This window comes from Haemaphysalis longicornis, unplaced genomic scaffold, assembly GCF_048455015.1.
Source record: "Haemaphysalis longicornis isolate Haplotype H1 unplaced genomic scaffold, Haemaphysalis longicornis Haplotype H1 scaffold_2, whole genome shotgun sequence".
NCBI lineage: Eukaryota > Metazoa > Arthropoda > Arachnida > Ixodida > Ixodidae > Haemaphysalis > Haemaphysalis longicornis.
The window spans coordinates 231,936,430-231,956,997 of record NW_027526295.1 but is presented as its reverse complement, the minus strand read 5'-3'; the positions used below and the strand labels follow the sequence as shown (position 1 = coordinate 231,956,997).

Here is a 20,568-nt window from a genome sequence, read left to right as displayed (position 1 = left end):
TAAAAAAAGTACAAATTCGACACATTCTTGAAAATTGCTAAAATATCGGGTCATGTTTCTCTGCATCTCGGCAAGCTAGGAAGTTCATTTTTTGATTGTTATTTCTCCATCCTTTTCCATTTTTGGTGTGAATTTTAGTTTGTGTAGAAGAAATGCTTCTTTATGAAAAAGGCGCTGCATTGCAGGTCAGTCGCCCATTTCGGTCTGATCTGAAGACCAATACAAAAAAAAAGGCCATCTTGGATTTTTTTTTTTTTTCAAAATTTACTAATTGAAGCCAAGGTTGTCCTCTATAACAGGCTTGAAAAACATGTGGCACTATTTTTGTAGTTCTGTAGCTTTAGAGCATAAACATGACCTTGTAGCTATTGCGGGAACATACTATAGTGATCTATAGGAAACTTCTTATTTCAATGTAATACAAGAAATGGCCGGTCCAGCTAAAACATCATAAAAGCGAAATGGAGGTGACAACGCTTTCTTCAATAAAGTACACGGCTCCTAAATATGATGTAAAAGTTCTGTCTCTCAAAGGAATGACTGGCGGCTTATTCTACGGGTCGTTCCAAACCACATAATTTCAAACCTGGCCGTTTTAAGACCGCTGCGCTTAAAAGAATTAGGGTAATAATTACGTTCGGTTAGTTACAACGCACGTGAGAAGCGATTAAAAAATTCACGCATCTCGACGAAGTGAATCATGACGAGTGGGCGAAGCACTGGGGATCGTTCTTACCATAAATCACCCGAGGCATTGCCCACTCACATATGATTGATTTATTGTAGGGTTTAACGCGCCGACGCAACGCAGGCGATGAGGCACGCCCTAGTGGAGAGCTTTGGATTAATTTTGATCGCCTAAGTATCTTTATCGTGTGCTGAAATCTCGTAAACACGGGCATTTTTGCTTTTCCCCTCCATCAGAAAAGCGGCCGCTGCGGCCGGGAATCGAACCCGCGACCTCATGCTCAGTAGCGCAACACTTTAGCTACTGAGCTACCGCGGCGGGTGCGTAAATGAGTGACAACGCGTGTGTACAGTATATACAATTCCAATACAATCCAATCCGATACAATCCAATTCAATTCAAATCCAATCCAATCCAATGCTACTCGCGCCTGACAACGGACAATCCACGGACAAAGCGAGGTCCTAAGGTGCTTCGCCCTTAAAATTGTAGAAATTACCGAGACAGAAACTATCCCTCCATTCGACCTATAGGCATTTCCTTTGCCAGATTGGGAACTCACGCTCGCTCCGAACTGTGGTTCTAGCAACCCTATCTACTGTGTCTTCACTGCAATATTGAGTTCATGACAACTTTGATCTCTGCGGCCCCAGACGCTATTGCAAGTGTAATTAGCACCGATGGGGCCGTACAGTCTTAGCAGGTGACAGCGCTTTCAAAGACGATAGTCTTTCTTGGGCTACTTCAACGCAGAAATTTTCGTCTGTTTGTCTGTCTGCCTGTCTGTCTGTCTGCCTGCCTGTGACTCTATTCAGCCACCCGGACAAAGTGAAAAAAAAATCTGGTCAGCAGTCTTATATACTCACAGCCAAACCTAAACGTCTAAGTCTGGTGTCAATGTTCAGACTTGTCGACATTCTTGAACAAGAACAAGACATTACGCAAACGTAAGGCAGAACATTAATACCCTAAGGGATACTTGCAGTACTTCTTTACTAAAAAATGCATGCATGCTTGGTTTTTGGAATTGCAAATGGTATACTACATCTACTGCAGAAGCCTTCGCCTGCTGTAGCTCGCGCTCCTGGCGGCATTTGAGAAATCACAGGGCAACAGCAACGAAAAGTTCCACTAGATAGGTTTCGCGTTCTGCTTGGAATGCACGTGGAGTAGGGCGACGTCGTTCTGTAAACGTTGAAGTAGGATGCCTCGATTCATGGGCGTATCCGCCGTACCGCAGCGTTGGCATCGAAGACGCGGTATATTTAAATTGACTTGAGCAGATCTTTAGTGTGTTTACCTTGAGAGGAGCGCGACGGAAGAGGAACAGCGTGAAGAGGAACAGGAAGAGGAACATTTACATTGCAAATTTCGACAAAGACTATCGTCTTTTGTCGACATTTGCAACGAAAGGAACAGATACGCGGCCATTTTTTTATGCGTGTCTCAAGCGTCAAATGCATGCTTGAAATTCGTCAACCGTCATCGTGCCGATGTTGGGGCTTCAGCTACTGCCTCATGCGCTGCAGTCAGACTCAGTCTGATTTTTTTTTTCATGAAGCTTTTAGAATGTCCGCTTGCTCTTGCCTGGCCTATGAACTCCAACAACGTTGTTTCCATATGGCGGTGTCTTAGATATGGCATTTTTGAACTCTGAAACAAACCTATTCAGCTTCTCGTCAGATAGGTAAGTGCGCAGGAGCAAACATTCCCTCGGATGCCGACGTGTCTGAAGAATCCACTGGTACGCCGGACTGGCTTGGCTTGACGAATTCGCACACACGAATTTAGTGTGTGCGAACAGGTTCCTTGATGGGTCGGAACTTGTTCTCGTACACTAAATCCCTATTTAAATACTGGCGCTTTCATTTAGGAAGGCTCCTCTTCAACACGACAGTGTGCAGATCTCTCACGCTGCGGAAGTTCTTTTGAGATGTGAAGACGCAAGGCTCCACGCGCAAGAAGAAAATGGCGCTTTCGAAATGACGCAGAAAAGCTCCAGCATACGAAATCAAACCAAGCACAAAAAGAACAGAACTCTCGCTGGCGCAGTTCCAGGCAGGGGCGCGGGATCACTGCGAAGGCGGGAAATTTTAATTGCATGGGGTGGTAGCACTGAGCGAATAACGGCGGTACAGCCCATTATGGCGAATGACTGTTCTGCACTTCCGACAGCTTTCACATTGAGTGGAACGGCTTTAATTTTTCTCTCTTGCGTCCACGTCAAGTCACAAGCTTGTTTAAGAACCACTTCCAGCTAGTCCAACTGTCGATCTTCGCTGGCGCATACCCTAAACACAGTAGTTTCTGCACAGAGGTCTGGTGGTCATCTTAATTTTTGTTAATCTGAGTGTGCCTACGCGGGGCTCACAGAAAAACAGCGAGAAGTGCTTTGAGAGATGCATTCAGGAAATGTGAGTGCGCTAGCTTGAGCAATCTACTTGGAAAGCATTTCTACTGCGTATTAAAATGACGTGTACTTTATTCACGGTTAATGTTAAGAAAGTATTGCCGCCTCCATTTCACTTTCATAATTTTCAACGGCCATTTCTCACCTCACGTTGCAGTCAGGAGTTGGCTACAGGCCACTCTAGTATACCACGGCAATACAGCTACAAGGTGATATTTAGTGCTCTATAGCTACAAAACTACACACGTGTTGCAACATGTTTTTGATACTTGTGATATAGAAAAACTTTGGCTTCATTATGTGAAATTAAAAATATATATAGATGGCATTTTTGTATGTTGGTTTTCCAATTCGACCAAAATGCACGGCTGACCTGCATTGCAGCGCATTTTTTTGTAATTTACCATTTTTACAGGAGATAAATTAGCACAAAAGCACAAAGAATAGAAAAGTATGGATGAATAATACTGAAAGAAATTGAACTGCCTAGCCTGTCCAGATGTAGCGAAACAGGGCCTGACATTTTCGCAATTTTCGAAGATATGTGAAGTTTATAATGCTCTATTTAATAAAAAAAAAACAATTTACTTTAAAATAAAAAGATGAGTATGTGAATTCATATGACAGTATGTTTAGCCTCCGGAGAAAAAAAACGCGCCAATAGCCACGATAGTTTGTGTTTTATAGCCTTAAAAGTTTCCCATTTCGCGCGACTTGCCAAACGCGCCTGCCACCCGAGCGGGCTTCGAGGATTTTTTTTAGGTAGACAATTTTTCTGGACAGCCTTAAACTGTGAAACAGCGCTTAAACGAAGTCAGTAAGAGAAGACACAGACACGAGCGCTGACTGTCAACTGAGCAATATTTATTGCTTCGGAAATATATAAAGAAAAATACGATGACGACACACCCGTGCGTCAAAAAAGAAACACAAAGAAATGTACAAACTGCAGGCGCGTCTGCTATGTCATGCTCACTCCTATCGCATGTTCAAGTACCCAAGTAGCCCAAACCCAAACGCTAGTTAGTTTTCTGGACAGCTAACTTCAGATATGTTTTCCCTGTGCACAAGAAGTTATATACAAAATTTCGTCAAAATTAAAGATGCCGACAGGACACGCCGGTCCCACCCCTTGTGATAACACCCCTGAAGATCTACCTCAAGAAGCTTCTCCAGTACTCCTCAGCAAAGTATGAAAAGCTTTTGCAGCACTGCACCTTCTATATAAGCACGGTGAATAGCATATTACGGTAGGAAGAGATAAATAACCACATACGTGGTCATGTCTGGGTCACACACGCACAAACGCGCGCGCTCATGATCCAACGTCATGTGGCACCATACCTGTGCTTGTACGGCACAACTCAACTCCTCCCTCCGCACCTATAACGGACACTTGCTAAGCGGGTGACCTCCTTGCTTAGAGGCCTTGAACGGCCTCCTGCAACGTGTACCCTCCCATACCCATTGCCCTGCCGAGTAGCATGTCGGTGTTACGATTCCGGCAAACCTCTCGGCTTTCGTCTCTAATAAAGAGCTCTCTCTCTCTCTCTCTCTCTCTCTCTCTCTCTCTCTCTCTCTCTCTCTCTCTCTCTCTCTCTCTCTCTCTCTCTCTCTCTCTCTCTCTCTCTCTCTCTCTCTCTCTCTCTCTCTCTCTCTCTCTCTCTCTCTCTCTCTCGCTCTCTCTCTCTCTCTCTCTAAGTGTAAGTGCCCTCACCACGAGACCAAACTTCGTGAATGAGAGCTGATGGGACGTACTTTTTAACCAGACCTAAAAGCAAAACTCTTTGCAGGAGCTCAACTGTGTTTGACCCTTTTGTGTGCGGAAGACATGTCTTTCTTATCAGAGCAAAGCAGTTCATTTTATAGAATAAATTTACCCAACTGGATTTTTTTTTTATTGCGGCCAAGTAAGAAATAGGTTGCCAATATTAATTGGGAATTGTCTATATACGTAGAGGGTGTTTATTTATGGAGTGAACACGAAGATGAAGCAGACAGCACATAAGTGCGTGCAATTTTCTTTGAACAGGGCTTACTCCCACTCAGCATTTTGCTTTTACCCCAGTAGTCTTACGCCACTACCCTATATTCGTTCTTCGCGCACGAATCAGTAACAGCTCGACCGACGAACAACAAAACCGCCCGCTTTAACGAAGAACGCCAAGCCTCTTCACATGTAAGATGGTAAGCGTAGTAGATTAATGTAAGATGAATAGTAAAATGAATCAAGGCACCATGCGCGTTCACTTAAAATTTTGATATTATCATAGCAAAAGCAATTATTCCCATCCCGAGACCAGTACTCAAACTCAAAATGTTTATATAGGGGGCGACAAACATCCCTGTTGCATGCCTGTCGACACAAATTTTATTTTTTGCTGTCCCTCTTCAAACGCGAAAGTCGAAGTAGCACATCCAGCTTCGTTGTTCATGCAGAGTTCAGAAATGGTTCGTCTACTGGCTCTGCCATTTGCAGGGCAAATTGGCCCTATACACAATCGAAACATGGGGAAACGCGTTTATATGCATTTAGCTGTATACAAGGAGCTCCACGTTGGCCCCTCTTCATGCTATAACGAAACTGGCCAAACATTTAATCCCATACAACTCTGTCATCCTATTCATTTCAGTGAATAACCCCTATAACAAGCTCATACCTGCATTACCCGCATAAAGTGGGGTAAATACGGTGAATTTTTTATAGGTGGTTGAGGTTTTTATAACCATTGGTGCCCGTGTCGACCACCCAAGCTAACTAGCTACATATCGCACGGGGCTTATCGGCTCACAAGTGCCTTTTTTGTTCAACAGGCAGCTCGGGAGTGATAAAAATATTTTCCTTAATACGGAAAACTACCTTAAAATTGTTTACTGGGACGTTCTTGTACTTTTAATTTATTAGGAGCTTATGCGTGCCTATGTGTGCGCGCCAGGTAAGATTATTTCTAGTACTGCCACTGGAACCTGGAGAGGACGAAGCTTGAAAAGTGGGGTAAATCTGGTAAGGGCGGTAGGTTGCTGGAGCGTAGCAGCTGTGAAAAAAAAAGCTAAAAAAAAGATGGATTTTTCTATTCGCGTTCTTGTCCTTTGGAAAAAAGCTCACATCAGCTTAACCGACAGTTATTTCAAGAGCGAAAACATTTGGATCATTAACGATGATTAAGAGACTCATAAACAACAACAGGACGTCATCGCGTACACTTCTTTCATGTCTTATGGAAAAAATTAGCGGCCAGCTCGCGCACTAATCCTATAAGAATTTTTTTTTCCTTCTTGTCGTTTCAGTGGCAGGCAACCTCATTGGCATCGCCCCTTAGAAGCTACCGCAAACCTTCTTAGAAGCTACCGCAAACGCTTCTAAATAGGCTGGAAAATTTAAAAATAATTTTCGCTACCCTCTGTAAAATCCAATTTCTGGTTGTATATTCCGAAGTTGCACTTATGCGTCGAGGGTTGTCGTAGAGCAGGACTTGCTGTTTAAGTCTACTTTAGACCACTTGGCGATCCACAACGTGCGCCGAAACACGTTGCTCTGGTGGGCGTTTCTGCTTTCTGCCTTCATCCTAAAAAAAATCTCAGAAGCGACTATAGGAGGACTTCGGCGATTTTAGGCGTCAGCTGATTTGTTTGTTTGTTTGTTTGTTTGTTTGTCTGTCTGTCTGTCTGTCTGTCTGTCTGTCTGTCTGTCTGTCTGTCTGTCTGTCTGTCTGTCTGTCTGTCTGTCTGTCTGTCTGTCTGTCTGTCTGTGTGTGTGTATGTGTTTGTTTCTTTGTTTCTTTGTTTCTTTGTTTGTTTGTTTGTTTGTTTGTTTGTTTGTTTGTTTGTTTGTTTGTTTGTTTGTTTGTTTGTTTGTTTGTTTGTTTGTTTGTTTGTTTGTTTGTTTGTTTGTTTGTTTGTTTGTTTGTTTGTTTGTTTGTTTGTTTGTTTGTTTGTTTGTTTGTTTGTTTGTTACTATCAGTCCAGTGAGAGAATATAGTATGAGTGGAGTCAGGTATCACAAGCAAAATAATATGCCGACGCTGTACAATATCAAACATGCACGAAGCAACTCGTACTGAAAGCATAAACACGATGCCGCAACCTGAAACGCGCACAAAGGCAAATAAACCTCATGGCTGCATATACTTCACTGGAGATGCACTTGCAAAGAGTACATTACTTTTTCAACTGTCCGCTACCCGGACAAAGTGGGGTGCAGCGCATTCCAATGGCGTATGCTTTGTGAAAAAAAAAGGAGAAAACTCTCGAAGTGCGTTGTTCGGGACAAAATATTCTTCCAATGTACGGCAAGGTTTGCTTCCCGGTTGTCTCCTGCAGTTTCCACGGACAAACTCAGCGGCCGGGTTACTTTTGAATGAATTATGCATTGGCAGATGCAGAAATTTTAAGCGATGTAGGTTGCCGCTACTCTTTAAAGTGTAAACATCAGCTCGTGTCAGAAGAGCAGTCTTAGAATCGGTATGTCTGCAGCTATCATGAACGAAATAAACTGCTTTTCAATGCACTGCTTCCAATGCGACTAAAGTTTGATCGTGAAAGAGAATCATGCCACGTTTGCACATTTCATAATGGAACGGTTGAGTTGAATATAAGCGAGAAGCGTTGTTTCTGGAGTCGAATGGCGATGCGGGGCGTTTGAGGAAAAACAAATCGCGAGATTTCTTTCAATATACTCGTCATGCGCTGTCCATTTGGGTCACGGAGAACTAAGATGCCCGCACATTTGCATGCACAGACGCTGCGGAGTGGAGCTTAAAAAGCCCACGAAAATTTTATCTTTATTCGTTTCCTTGTAGTCCCACGTGGCGACCGTTCTCTTCGCATTTATATCCCTCTACCACTTGTCTTGAGAAAATAGCTCGTGGCGTCTTTCAGCGAGGTATTTATTCTAGCTGATCTTGATCGATATTTATTTCCTGGTACAGTGTGCAGCCGTCTCCGAATAATCTGGCTTTAACTTAAACTACTTCTGCAATAGCATTGATAACAGGAAGAAAAAAACATGGAGCTAATGCTAATCCCCGGAAGACGCCCGACAAAGCTGCAATTTTTTCAGACACACGGGGCGATATATTGGCAACGGTCAGTCATATACCTTTTAATCCGCTCAGCGAGGGATTAATTGCCTACTACACGTGTATGCTCCGAATCGAGCTTGGGATGCGAAAGACGATCGAACGTCTCCGAATGGTCTAAAAAATAACATCAACGTGAGCTTGATAGTTAGTTTCGTTGGCGGGGTCACGCAAAGTTTCAACCAGTTGCCCACAGTAAACAGACCGCGATGGAAACCGTGCACATAAAGCAAAGGATGCCCTCTTCTGAAGACAACAATCAGATCTTTTTACCTCCTGTTGTCTAGGATCCGGTACTCGTTCGAAAACAGTGAAGGCGATGCTTCACTGATACAGCCAGCGCTGTTTTTCTGAATAAAATACGCTTCACACAGTTCTCGCGCCACTGTGCCTCGGCTCTTTCCTATAATGATTGTTTCGGTCAGTCGCGGAAGGCATCATTTGCCTCACTCCCGGCAGTGATGAGGCAAATGCGACCCGGTGCCATTCTTCATGGAAAGATCATGTTCCCTGAGACGGTCATTTACGCATCGGCCGGTTTGTCCGATGTACAGGTTACTGCAAGTGAGCGGAATTTGGTAAATGATGCCAACTTTACCACGTACTGCGCACCGTGCTTCTTTTCGCCACAACTTTTCATTTTTCCCCGTTGATGTGCTTACACAGGCGCGCCTAGACAACATGCGATAGAAGTATGTGATTGTTGTCTTCAGCAATGGTTAAGAAGCGCATCTGTCTCACCATTCGTCGTTTTTTCTGTCCTGGTTTCTAGCACCCGTTTTTTGCTTAAGCAACACACCAACTACCCCAACAGCATATTTTACCAAAAGATGCCGTTTGCGTCAACATAATCGGGGTAAGCGATTTTATAACCATGGGCTCAAGAATTCTGCAGCAACTACACGCAATAAAGTCGGTCTGTAATTCGCTGAGAAGGCGCGTCACCAGTTTCATCTATAGGTATTGCTTATTTTCCGGGTTATGTGCAATATCCAAATGTTCAAATATCCCAATCAATTTTTTAGCACATGTTTTGGGGAGAAGGTAAACAGAAGTTAATGCTGATACAGCACCGGCACTAACCAACAATACTTAAATTGTAAGATTGTGACGGAGAACTAGAAAACGTTTCCAAAGTTATGACGCAACATTATAAAAGAGAGAGTAAAAATGTAAAAACGAGAAAAAGGATAGGAGTGAACACGAAGAACGGAAAAGGAGAGAAGGAAAAAAGACGAAAAAAAAACGGAAAGACATGAGCAAAGTAGAAAGGAAGTAAAAACGGTGGGAAAAGTAAGAAAAATCCACTCAACAAATGCTCACGCGTACATGTGATTTCGAGAATCCGGTTCCGGCTACATACACAGTTCCACTGATAAGGTTAGGTAGATGACAATGTTTTAATGGCTGCAAGTGTGCCTGGGTCCTCATTTATACCTTTTTTGATTGTGTTGAATCGGTATATGAGGAAGTATTCACGTTGTTCTCGTTCCCGGTTTGACTTGAGCCCTGTTTCTAAGAGCGTGACGCTTAGTTTATTGAAAGAATGATGTGGGAAGCTCAGGTGTTTGGAGAGGGGCAGGGTTTGGTGCGTTTTTGCGTGCGCTTTGTGATTATTGAACCGGAGCCTGAAGGAGGTCCCTGTTTGCCCTATATATTGCATTCCACACACATTGTATTCATGCAAATAAATCAAATTGAAAGTGTCACACGTTTTGTTCCCGCGAATTTTTAAAGAGTACTCTGAGTTGGAGCTTTGAGCAGTGCTTGTCTGCTGCATTGCCTTGCAGACAAGGCATCGCGGGTTCAGGCATGGCCGGCATTCATTATGCGGGGACAATGAATCTTTTCTTGCGTTCACGAGTGTGTCTTTGAGGTTCCGCGAGGTCCCGTCTGGGCGTTTGCACAGTGACGGCTAACGGCGGAATATATATTGCCTTCTCTCCTTTGTTCCACAACCCCGCTTTCAGGCGCTGTTGAGCTTTTCACGTCTCCTCCACTTCCCTAGCATCTCTACCACTCAAATTCCTGTTCAATGCTCTTCCTTTTCACTTCCTCTTCCCACCCTGTCTCCTTTTCCCCCCAAATAACTTGGCATCTTTCTCTCTTCTCCTAAACAGGAAGATTCCCTCTTTGTGTTTGTGTAATTCACGTATGTTTGTGTGTGGTATCGTCGGGAATTCGTGTACCCACTTTCCGCTTTCGACAAGTATGCTCTCATCCGAAGCGACCGAAGCCATCATTCCCGAAGTCCCAAGTCGAAACGTAGAAATAAACCCTCCGCTGTTGCTCTTACCGAGGTGTCTTACTTTGTGTTCACCATGCCTTCTTTGGCCTGGTGAATACCGGTCTGGTGCCGGTATTCTGGAGGTCGTGGGTTCGGATCCCACCCGGCGGGCATTTTTGCACCACTTTCTTTTCGACTAAAAAAATTCTTCATCTCTTTCTATGACCCACCACAACCTCCCCTTTGCTTTCCGAGGTTTTCTTGACTGCCAACCCTTATTTTCTGTCTTATATATATATATATATATATATATATATATATATATATATATATATATATATATATATATATATATATATATATATATATATATATATATATATATATATATATAGGTTAGTAGAGACAGAGACACACGAGAAAGACGTAGAAAATAGCAATAAGTTTATTGACGTTTCAGGAAGAGGACTTCCTTTCTTCAGAGTACTGATAGGAAGTCCTCTTCCTGAAACGTCAGTAAACTTATTTCCATTTTCTACGTCTTTCTCGTGTGTCTCTGTCTCTACTAACCTTATTTTTTCGCGCTATGTGTGAGTTTTTATCTTTTCAAACTATATATATATATATATATATATATATATATATATATATATATATATATATATATATATTGGTATTTTCCGTAGCGGCGGAACTACATCTAGTGAATAATTTACGCTATTGTGGATGTTTAACGCCTACCCAAACCTCGTCACACAGGCGTTTTCGTTTTTAAAGTAAGGCTTTCTATGCCTCAATGCCTCACCATGCCTCACCACAAAAGGCACTGCAGGAAAGTCAACTTTCTCTGACGCTGATAATCGCGGGTGAAGTGAAATATGGTTGAAGCGCGAAGCTTTCTCTGGTCGAAAGCAAATCTCTTCAAAGACCAAAGTCAAATTCCGAAATCGAAATTTTTACGCATAATCCCGATGCAGGAAAGCCAACTTACACAACGGGTTTCCGCAAATGCACATCAAGCGCCTCAAGAAAAAAAAAACGCTTCCCGTGCTCGCAACTGAATCTGGGTCTCTCGCGTTATTAAGCCGACGTCCTTCCGACTGCGCCATTCTGATATGGTCGAAGCAGCTCGTAATTTGGACTTCGACTTTCAGAAAGGTTCGCGTTTCAAAGTGGCTTTGATTTTCTTCACTTTCGCCAGACAAACGTCCACCACGACCCCGTGTTCAGAACCACCGGGACGTTAGTTCCCACGGTATGGAAGGAGTGACATTCGTAATAGGAATAGCTGCGGGCGTCAATCAAGCGATACTGGTGTTGCTAATTTTATTTTTCGTGCATAAACAAATTTCGGGACGCAATAAGAGCAGCCATATTGGTCAGTCATGTGAGAACAAGACAAAGTGGGGTGACGATAGAAACATGTGACTTACGATTGAGGTTTCTCAAATGCTTGACATGCTTCGTACAGGCCCCAGCGTGCTTTCGTCCAACCTAAACGCGAGAAAAAAAGTGTAATTCACTTTCGAAGTCGGCCTCTCGTTGGACGGGTACTTTTTTTTTTTTTTTGTTCGCCTTTTCAGTAGTATGGAAGGTCACATCTGTTTACCGTTCGCGCAAAATATGCCGTGTTTTTAATAAAGTTCAACTTTCTGAGTGACAGCGGTAGAGCATGTTTCATCTTGTTTTTTTCTTCGTTTTTCCTTAATATTCCCCGCGCCGTCACCCCAATGTTGTTGCACTTTGCCAGCCTTGACACTGTTCTAATGCTTTTGAAGGCAATATCAGAAGAGTTTTGGCGTGTTCACATCGATGCCATAGAATCCCACAGAGCTTCGACGGCACTTTTCTTTTTGCGGTTTGGAACCACATGTATGAATTTTCGAGATAAGTATTCTATTGACATATCCGAACTTCGGCACACTCAGACACGTGAAACGTGGAATTCCCCGCAGACAGACAACTTTTTAGGCTTTCCTTTTCGTTTTTTTTTTTTTTTTTTTGCATTCTGGCCACGAAATGTGTCGAGCTCAGGAGAAAGGTTTTGCGCTTATAAATTTACGTTGTCTTTACCCACCGAAAAAATAAATAATATCGCCATGGTACAGACAAACCCAGGGCGTTACGTGGGCAGTGCGGAGGAAATTGATTCTGGAATCCCGTGTGTTATATAAAGGCATCATAGGCACTGTCTCTTTCATTCGTGTTCTCACTGGATTTTTTGGTTTTCGAAAATATCCAACGCGCGTTTTGCGGCGTTTTCGTTACAAAACGTTCGTCTTTCCCACGTGTGCATTTGAGAAGAGCTCGCTGCAATGAGGAGTTCAAACATGTGAAAGTAAGATTTTGTCTGCTAGTATTCCTAGTTTCCAAGTACAGCTAAAACCCGATATAATGAAGCTAAGGGGAACCGCGAATTATATCGTTTGAATTGAGCACTTTGTAAAATCGGGACTGCCGTTTTACGACCAGTTGGTTCCATAAATTCGATGTCTACAGGGAGTCGCATCTCAGCAGCTACCATGACTTCGTAAATAGATGCCATGATTTGAAGCGCAACAAAAACACACGGACGAAGAACAGTGTAGACGGGACAGGCGCTAGACGGGATAGCGCCTGTCCCGTCCTGTCCCGTCTACACTGTTCTTCGTCCGTGTGTTTTTGTTGCGCTTCAAATCATGGCATCTATTCACCAACACCAACTAGCCCAGCAAGAAGTTCTTCTCATGACATCGTACTCGTTACGGCCACGCCGCTCGCCTACCGATAATTAAGCGATGCCCTAAAAGTCCGAGGTGAAAATAATAATGCAGCCGGGCTAGCTTGAAGTCGTCGCACCCCAGCAGTCGCGCCAAGCACAGCGCTTTCTGTTGTACCACTCCGCTACTGAACGGAACGTTTTTAAAGCTCTCATATTCTTGAATCACCTAAACAGGGCTTTCTCCAACTTTCTCGGGCGGAATATACGTCTTCTAGAGGTTATGTTTCTTCGTGGCAATGGTTTTCTTCGTGTGGCATGGGTGATAACGTCCTTGCCCTTCAAGATGGTGGAAATCGTGTTGGCCAGGATGCCGTGGTCTGCGGCCACGGGGCTGTTGAGTTTATCTTGTATAGTTCCGTAAAAACAAAACTAGGTACCTTGTTGTGTCTTTCCTGACGTGGCGCAATCATCTCCGTAGCGTTCTGACGAAGCATGTTCAAAATTTCTAATTTTTCGATCGGTGCGTTTCTCTAAATACTTCGTTAAATCGGAAATAGCGGTGAATCTATTTTGTTAGTTCGAGTTCATAAGCATTGGGCGGTATAGGCACCTGCGGGGAAATCCAAATTGTTCGTTAGATCGGGAAATTCGTAACAACGGGATTCGATAGGTCGAGTTTTGACGGTACTTCAATTCGCTTTGAAGGCTGCTAAATCACCCATGTTTAAAAAAAACACATTTGTTACGCCTTTTTTAGCTTCAATGCATGGGACAAAACACTAACTCCTACACATAGTAGTATTTTTAAATGGCTTTAAAAAAGCTCCTTTGACTAAAGCAGTCGTTTTTCTTTAATTCGGTGAATGAACACATTCATTCGTTGGGCTATCCTTATAAGCTGTCTCTGAAGCAATGATTTGACAGCAGTTAAACCTGGATGTAAAGAACCTCTATGTAACGAATTCCTGGATTTAACAAAGTTTTTTAACTTCCCATTGCTACCCCCATTGAAGCCCATGTGTTTGCGACCTCTATATAACGAAACACCGCGGCGGTTAACCTTGATGTAACGAAGTCGGCGAGATGATAAGTCATTGTCTTTTGCACTTTTACTCAAACATCAGCCGGAGAAATGAACTAATTCAGCGATCACTGGCGCTACCGCAAAATGCCAGCAGCACTTGAGACGTCTGGAATCGCCTAAACACGAAATTCGTCATGATGATGACGATTGCAATAAACGAAGGGTCTAGCACCATCCCGTAGCGAACGTAACAGTCAGTTCTGGTTCTGCTTGTGTAGCGTGACACCCCACCAGCTAGCAATAATTACTACCCTTCATGTTTTTTTTTTTTTCGGCCCCAACGCGAACTACTGTGCGTTTGCATCTGTGAGTGCGGTTTCGGTTCCTCACTTAAGTGGAACCGAAACAGAAAACCGAAACACACTTCGGTTCAACACTTCGGTTCCACACTTCCACACTTCGCTTCCAACGTGGCGTAAGCCCATGCGCAAGCCTGAACGACACCGGGCGGTCGCCGCGAGGCACGCGCTCACGTGCGCTCGGGGTTTTCTGTCTACGCAAGACGGATTTCTGTCGACCTAAATAGCTCTGATCTTAAAACAGAGTTCCGCTCTAACATGTGCATACTCAATAAGTCAACTACAATGTACGGGCCAGTCCGATAAACATATCTCGCAAACATTTTGTGCCATTAGTTGTAGAGCATTTTTACGGACACTGTGCTTTGCTGCGAAGCGTAGCCTATCTGCATTTCAGTCAGGTAATTATATAGGAATATTTGCAGCGCCCAAATGGTAAAAGCGACGAATTTCTCAAGGACGTTTCTGGGGCATCCTAATAGTTTTGTACTTTCGCAACACTCGACAATAAATGCTGAATTACTTTATATTTAGAATTCATTTTTTCGCGGTGAACCAACAAAAACAATGCGTCATCAGACAGCGCACATATCTACGTTCCACTGATCCTGCACGCCACACCTATCGCGGCATGAGTTATGCGGCGGTAGGGCCGCTGGTTCGACACGGGACCGCAGGTCTTTCATTTTAATGCAGCATAACAACGAGAACTTGCTTGTGCCGCGATTTCAGGCGCTCGATAAGGATTTATCGGGTAGCTGTTTGCGACGGCGCTTTCTTTGTAGTCCGAAAGTTTGCCCTGCGGTATAGTAAATGAAAGTATTCACAGATACACGAAGAGGTTAGTTTAGTGTATTAAGTTCAGAAGTTCTCGGTGAAACGGTCCATGCACCCAGTGTTGCAGATCAGGAGGGCGGCCAGGGGAGAGAATGGTTGCACGAACACGCCGCAGGCGAATTTCATGCGGTCTCGGGCAGGTTCACAGCAGATTGTGCCCATTCATATTATGCATGGCGGAGTCGGAGGATGGTTTTGGCCTCGGCGTGCCGCATGCGTGCATACACTAGCACGGTCACTTTGTTTGAAATTTATTCTACGTGGCGTGTGCCTCCAACCCTCTTCAATTAAAGCGGTGCTTACATGGTGTTTTGCCGCACAGTATAGTACGGGGTCTGCTTTCATGTGCCCATTCTTACCAAAGTATTACATGAACCATAGCAATATCGTCTGCCATGCTCTTTTCTACGGAACTTCCACTCCTTATACCACGAAATGTGTTCAAAATAAAAGGTGAGCTCGCAGGTGTTTTGCTGCCATTACTTTCTAAAAGCTCCATAAAAAATCGTGTTGATGCGCGCATCGGAAGAGTACGAGCTTTTGATAAATTGCTCGTGTGAGAAAGTGTGGTACCATGAATCCTCCAGAATATACCAACAACGGCAGGCCTTATCATGGTGTGATACACCAAAAATTCTACGCCATCTGAAAAAATTTGGGCGAATCTTATTATTCCATGTACAAATACATTGTGCCGCTGAGCCCAAGGACGCGGGGTCGACCCCGGTCACGGTGGCGGCTTTTCTGATGGAAGCGAAAAGCGAAAACGCCCGGGTGTCTAGATTTCGGGGCGCGTTAAAGATACCCAGGAGCCTAAAATTATTCCGGAGTCCTCCACAACGGCTCTCCTAAAAGCACAGGTATAGCTTCGGCTCTTTAAACGCCACATCGATTCCAGGTACAAAACCAGAAAGCAGCTCGTTCCTCGTAGCGTCAATCTGACCTTCAATCTAAGCAAAGGTAAAGACGCTCCTTTAGACGCTCTAGACGCTCCTTTGCTTCAAGGGGAGGAGTGTGAAGAGGGGAAAAAGAGCGAAGGCGCATGCCACCCGGAAATGACACAAGGAGGCGGTGGCTGCATCCAAGTTACCTGCGCGTTCGCGCCTACATTGACGATTGCACCGAAACATAAAACCCTTTTATTAAGCCTTTATTTTAAAGTAAGGGTGTGGTGGCCGGAGTAGCGGTGACTACTGTAGGCCTCCCCGTGACTACCCGCTGGATAGTCCGGTGTGTGCGTTCACTGCGCGCTCTCCGGGCACGAAAACCGAGCTATCGCTCAATTTGGTTTAACGGTGTTCAAACGCCGCAAATTTATACCTAAAATCTGGTGTCACCTCTACGTCGTCCACCTTCGCAGAATGGGATGATTCAGAAATATTTTTTTTTTTTTACTTCTCGCCCGCATTCGTGGTGTCGTCGCCGCAGACGTCTCAATTTCCGGCCGCGTCATTCGGCGGCCTGGGCCACGTGCTGGCGCACGAGGAGAGCCACGCGTTCGACGCCGAGGGCGCCCCGGCCGACCCCGACGGCCTGTACCGCCACTGGTACTCGCCGCCCACCAAGAGCCACCTCGAGGACCGAAAGCAGTGCCTGCGCGCCGTGTACGACGTGCCATCCGGAGGGTCCTGGCCCACGGAGAGCGAAGACTACGCCGACTCCCAGGGCCTCATGGTGAGGAGCCTGCGCGCCTGCGCGGGTGACGCGGGTCATCGAACAACGGGGGCTGTAATCCGTAGCGTTGTTACTGGGCGGACCATGCCCACTGTGCAGGAGCCATCCCGAATTTTAGTGGACATCATAGGTATGACTGCAGGGGTCTGTAGAAATAACCAGGCTGTGGGGTGTCAGTCGGTACAAATAGATCGAGAACACTAATGCTTGCGTAATTGTTAGACAGCACAAACAGAACGGCGTCTATACACCATCGGGGGTGGTCGTGACTCAGAGCGGGCGATTTCAAACATATATTTGCACTACAGGTGCCGAAGTAAGGTTTTCTATTGGAAATATTTGTGCTGTCACTGTTAAAGCTTCGAGTTCCATAAGCCTATGCTTTGAATTTCCTCGAACTATTTGGGGCGAACTAGCGCAACAACCGTCTACTAAAACGAGCCGTTTATCTTTCATTGCCATTGCATACATCGGTAAAACAAACTGTCACAATTGCTAACTCGTTCGCCAACCTAACGGGTGCGATTCGACAGAATCGAAGCATATGTCGGTGCCCGAACAGAAGAAAATGCGGTAACATATAGAATAGTTCACATTACCTTTTATAGAATTTGCGATTGCTTCTAAACATGGGACGCCGCTATGGTAATTCGCTAGGCGGAAAGGACGGCAAGGGCAGTTGGAGTATTCTTTTAACAGCAGAGCTGTTTCAGCTTTTAATTCCGCCGTCGAGACTTACCAGAAAACTCAGCTAGAGCGCACGGGAGCGAGCACCTCGTGCGGAGCGCCCGGCGTCGTACAGGCTTGCGCGTGGGCATGCGGCACGTGACGAGCTCGCAAAAGATACCAAGAAAAAATACCAAGCCCACATTAGCGCGCGCCTCGTGAGGAGCGCCCGGCATAGGCCAGCTCGACCTTCAAAAACACTATGGCCAGCGTTCGTGGCGTGATATCTCACATACTCTTCTCTTCGCCAGTTCACGCACATTCGCGCCTCAAATGGGGAGCACTGTAGCCGAGTTCGCGAAATTCGGTTTCCGTGTGTTCTAGTGCGTACTGACGCGGTCCACTTTGGGAGAGATGTGCAAGCCTGCGGGCAAAACCTTCCGGGCCTGCCAGTCATGGAGAACTTTAAGCGGAAAGTTCGGAAATCTATATTAGGTGCAACAGCCGGGTCTCCGACGAAGGGAGAGGGGACCACCAGCTCTGCTGTTTATCCAGCCTTGCACCACTAGTGCAAGCGGCGCAGTTTCTTTTCTCAACTCGAGAACTAAAGTACAGTTCAAGACTTTACTATGTCAAGCAAAAAGACTTCAAAAATTGGACTACAGCCACAAATACCACCCCAAGCTGAGAATTCGTTAAATTCGGAGATCCCGTTTAGATTTATCCAACGTGCATCGTTTGAACGTCGTAAGAAATCCAATAGTAACGTCTCGCACGCGTTGATTTTTTTGTTCTTTTCCTTCGTGATTTCAGTTTCAGTTTAAGTTTATTTTGTATTTCTTACATAGCACAAAAAATATGCAGGAAGAGGGGACAGAAAGCTGATGCTATATCAGCTTGACGGGGTCCCATCTCCCCTTACAAGGCAGTGAGCTAGGCAGAGTGCAGCTCTTAATGGAATGAAAAACACTTTCTTTGGTAGCGTAACAGACTGTGTAACGTTACTGAAAACAGCAATGATAGAAAACATCAACTACAGGAATGCAGGAAAAACACGATAAAAACACTGCTAGCTTGCGTATTTCTAAAAAAATTACTGCAGTGACACAATTTAGGAGAGAAAGAAATAAATCAAGTATGCAAAAAAAAAGAAAAATCAAGTAGCCCAAAAATATTGAAACATAAGACAACACTATAATGTACGAAATACGAACCGTATCATGCTCAGCGAGAAATAATGTGGCTACCGCTGAAGTCATTACCATCTATGTGAGTGCCGCATCGGAGCATATAACGACGCGATAAACAAAAAAAAAATGACCGTAAAACCTTCCCTGAAAAAGTCATTATTAAAGGGCGAGTTTTATAAAAAGTTGATACAAGGGACAGTAAGACCAGACGCAAAAAACGCTAATTGGAATAAGGTTGACTGGAATAAGGGCGCCCGTATACCTGCGGGTCAGCTATCACACGGACGTTACCGGGAAGTGAAAAAAGGGACGCGGAAGGAGCGAGTGCCCCCAATCTGCTCTTTGCTAATCTTTTAGGACCCATTGTCTCGCGGGTAAGCCTATTTGTCTTCGCGAATTCCCTACGGAGAAAAAAATCAAGAAGAAAGGAGCGAATGCGAAGACGCTGTGGCACAAAACAAAGCAATAATAAAAACTGATAATGTCACCTGAAACCTTCTCGAAACGATGAAGCGGCAGCGCGGTAACTCTTCCCGTGCCACCCGGAACCTGATGGTCACCCCACCTGAGACAGCTCGCTCCCCGCCTCTGTTCAACAGTCGGTGGTTATTGTTGCAGAAAAGCTCTAGAATACCACGCTAGGGGGTCAACGGAGGATGAAAACGACGGGGATCATATCGCCCCTGGGCTAGCGTAACAATTTTACATTTGTTTTAACATTTTCTTGTGCCATGCGTTACAGTCGGGCAGTTTATTTGTCTTTTTTTTCGGCCTATACAGTCGAACACGGATATATCGAACTCCAAGGGGATCGCGAAATAGTTCGATATATGAAAAATTCGATATAAAAAATATGGTCTGAAACCTCACCTGTGGCGGACGACCGCTTAGCGATCGGCGCATTCATGAATGACAACTAATTCCGCACTAACGACGGAACAGGATGCTTTATTTGCGTGAAAAGAAATCACTGATCTTGGCCTGCTTCTTCGTTCTGTATATGGAATTAAAGACGGTGGTCTCGATCTTCTCGAGGATATCCAAGTGCGACAGCCCAGTTCCTTCCATGTCGCCGCAACTACGTCGAATGAAGCTGAACGCAGCCGCCATTTCACCGGTGGGGTACGATCGTGTAGCCACATCCTCGTCCGGACGATCTTCGCCACCCGTGCTATCAGCCTGAGTTCCTGCAACCGCAGCTACGATATCCTCGTCACTGGCGCTTGGAACAGCCTAAACATTGCTGTCAGCGTTCACGAAGTTGCCAGCAGACACTCCGGCTGGAACAGCAGCCGGGAAAAGGGACGATAGCTCGCGAAACGTGTCGTCCATGCCCTCTTCATCGTCGTCGCCGTCTTCGCAAGCTTCCGAAAATTCAGCCGTCACGAAGCCTGCCTTCCGGAAGCAGTTGGCCACGCTCTGCTTTACGCTGTTCCAGGCACCCCTCATCATGTGTATGGCCCCCAGCTGGTCAACTTTAAGCTCGGTACCCACGCGGAGGTTCATCAAAAGACTATCGAGGAGTCGCCTCCTGTACCCAAGCTTGAACGACTTAGTCGAGCGGTCGAGCGGCTGCAGCCTGGCTGTTGTGTTCGGAGGCAGAAACTTGAGCTCGATGTTGTCGAGGTCGCAGGTGGTTTGGTTGGCAGACCAGTTATCCATGAGAAGGCAAGCGTGGCGCCCCGAGGCCCCGGCTTCTGTCCCTGTCGGGTTT

General features: G+C 45.1%; 1 protein-coding gene across 1 annotated transcript in view; it reads left to right on the top strand.

Moving 5' to 3' along the window:
• LOC144168553 (neprilysin-2-like) overlaps positions 1-20,568 on the top strand; it is a 147,231-nt gene that overhangs the window by 102,634 nt on the left and 24,029 nt on the right. The window contains exon 9 of the mRNA XM_077697510.1: positions 16,753-16,998. Within this exon, the coding sequence (XP_077553636.1) occupies positions 16,753-16,998 (246 nt within the window). The remainder of the gene's footprint in view (positions 1-16,752; positions 16,999-20,568) is intronic.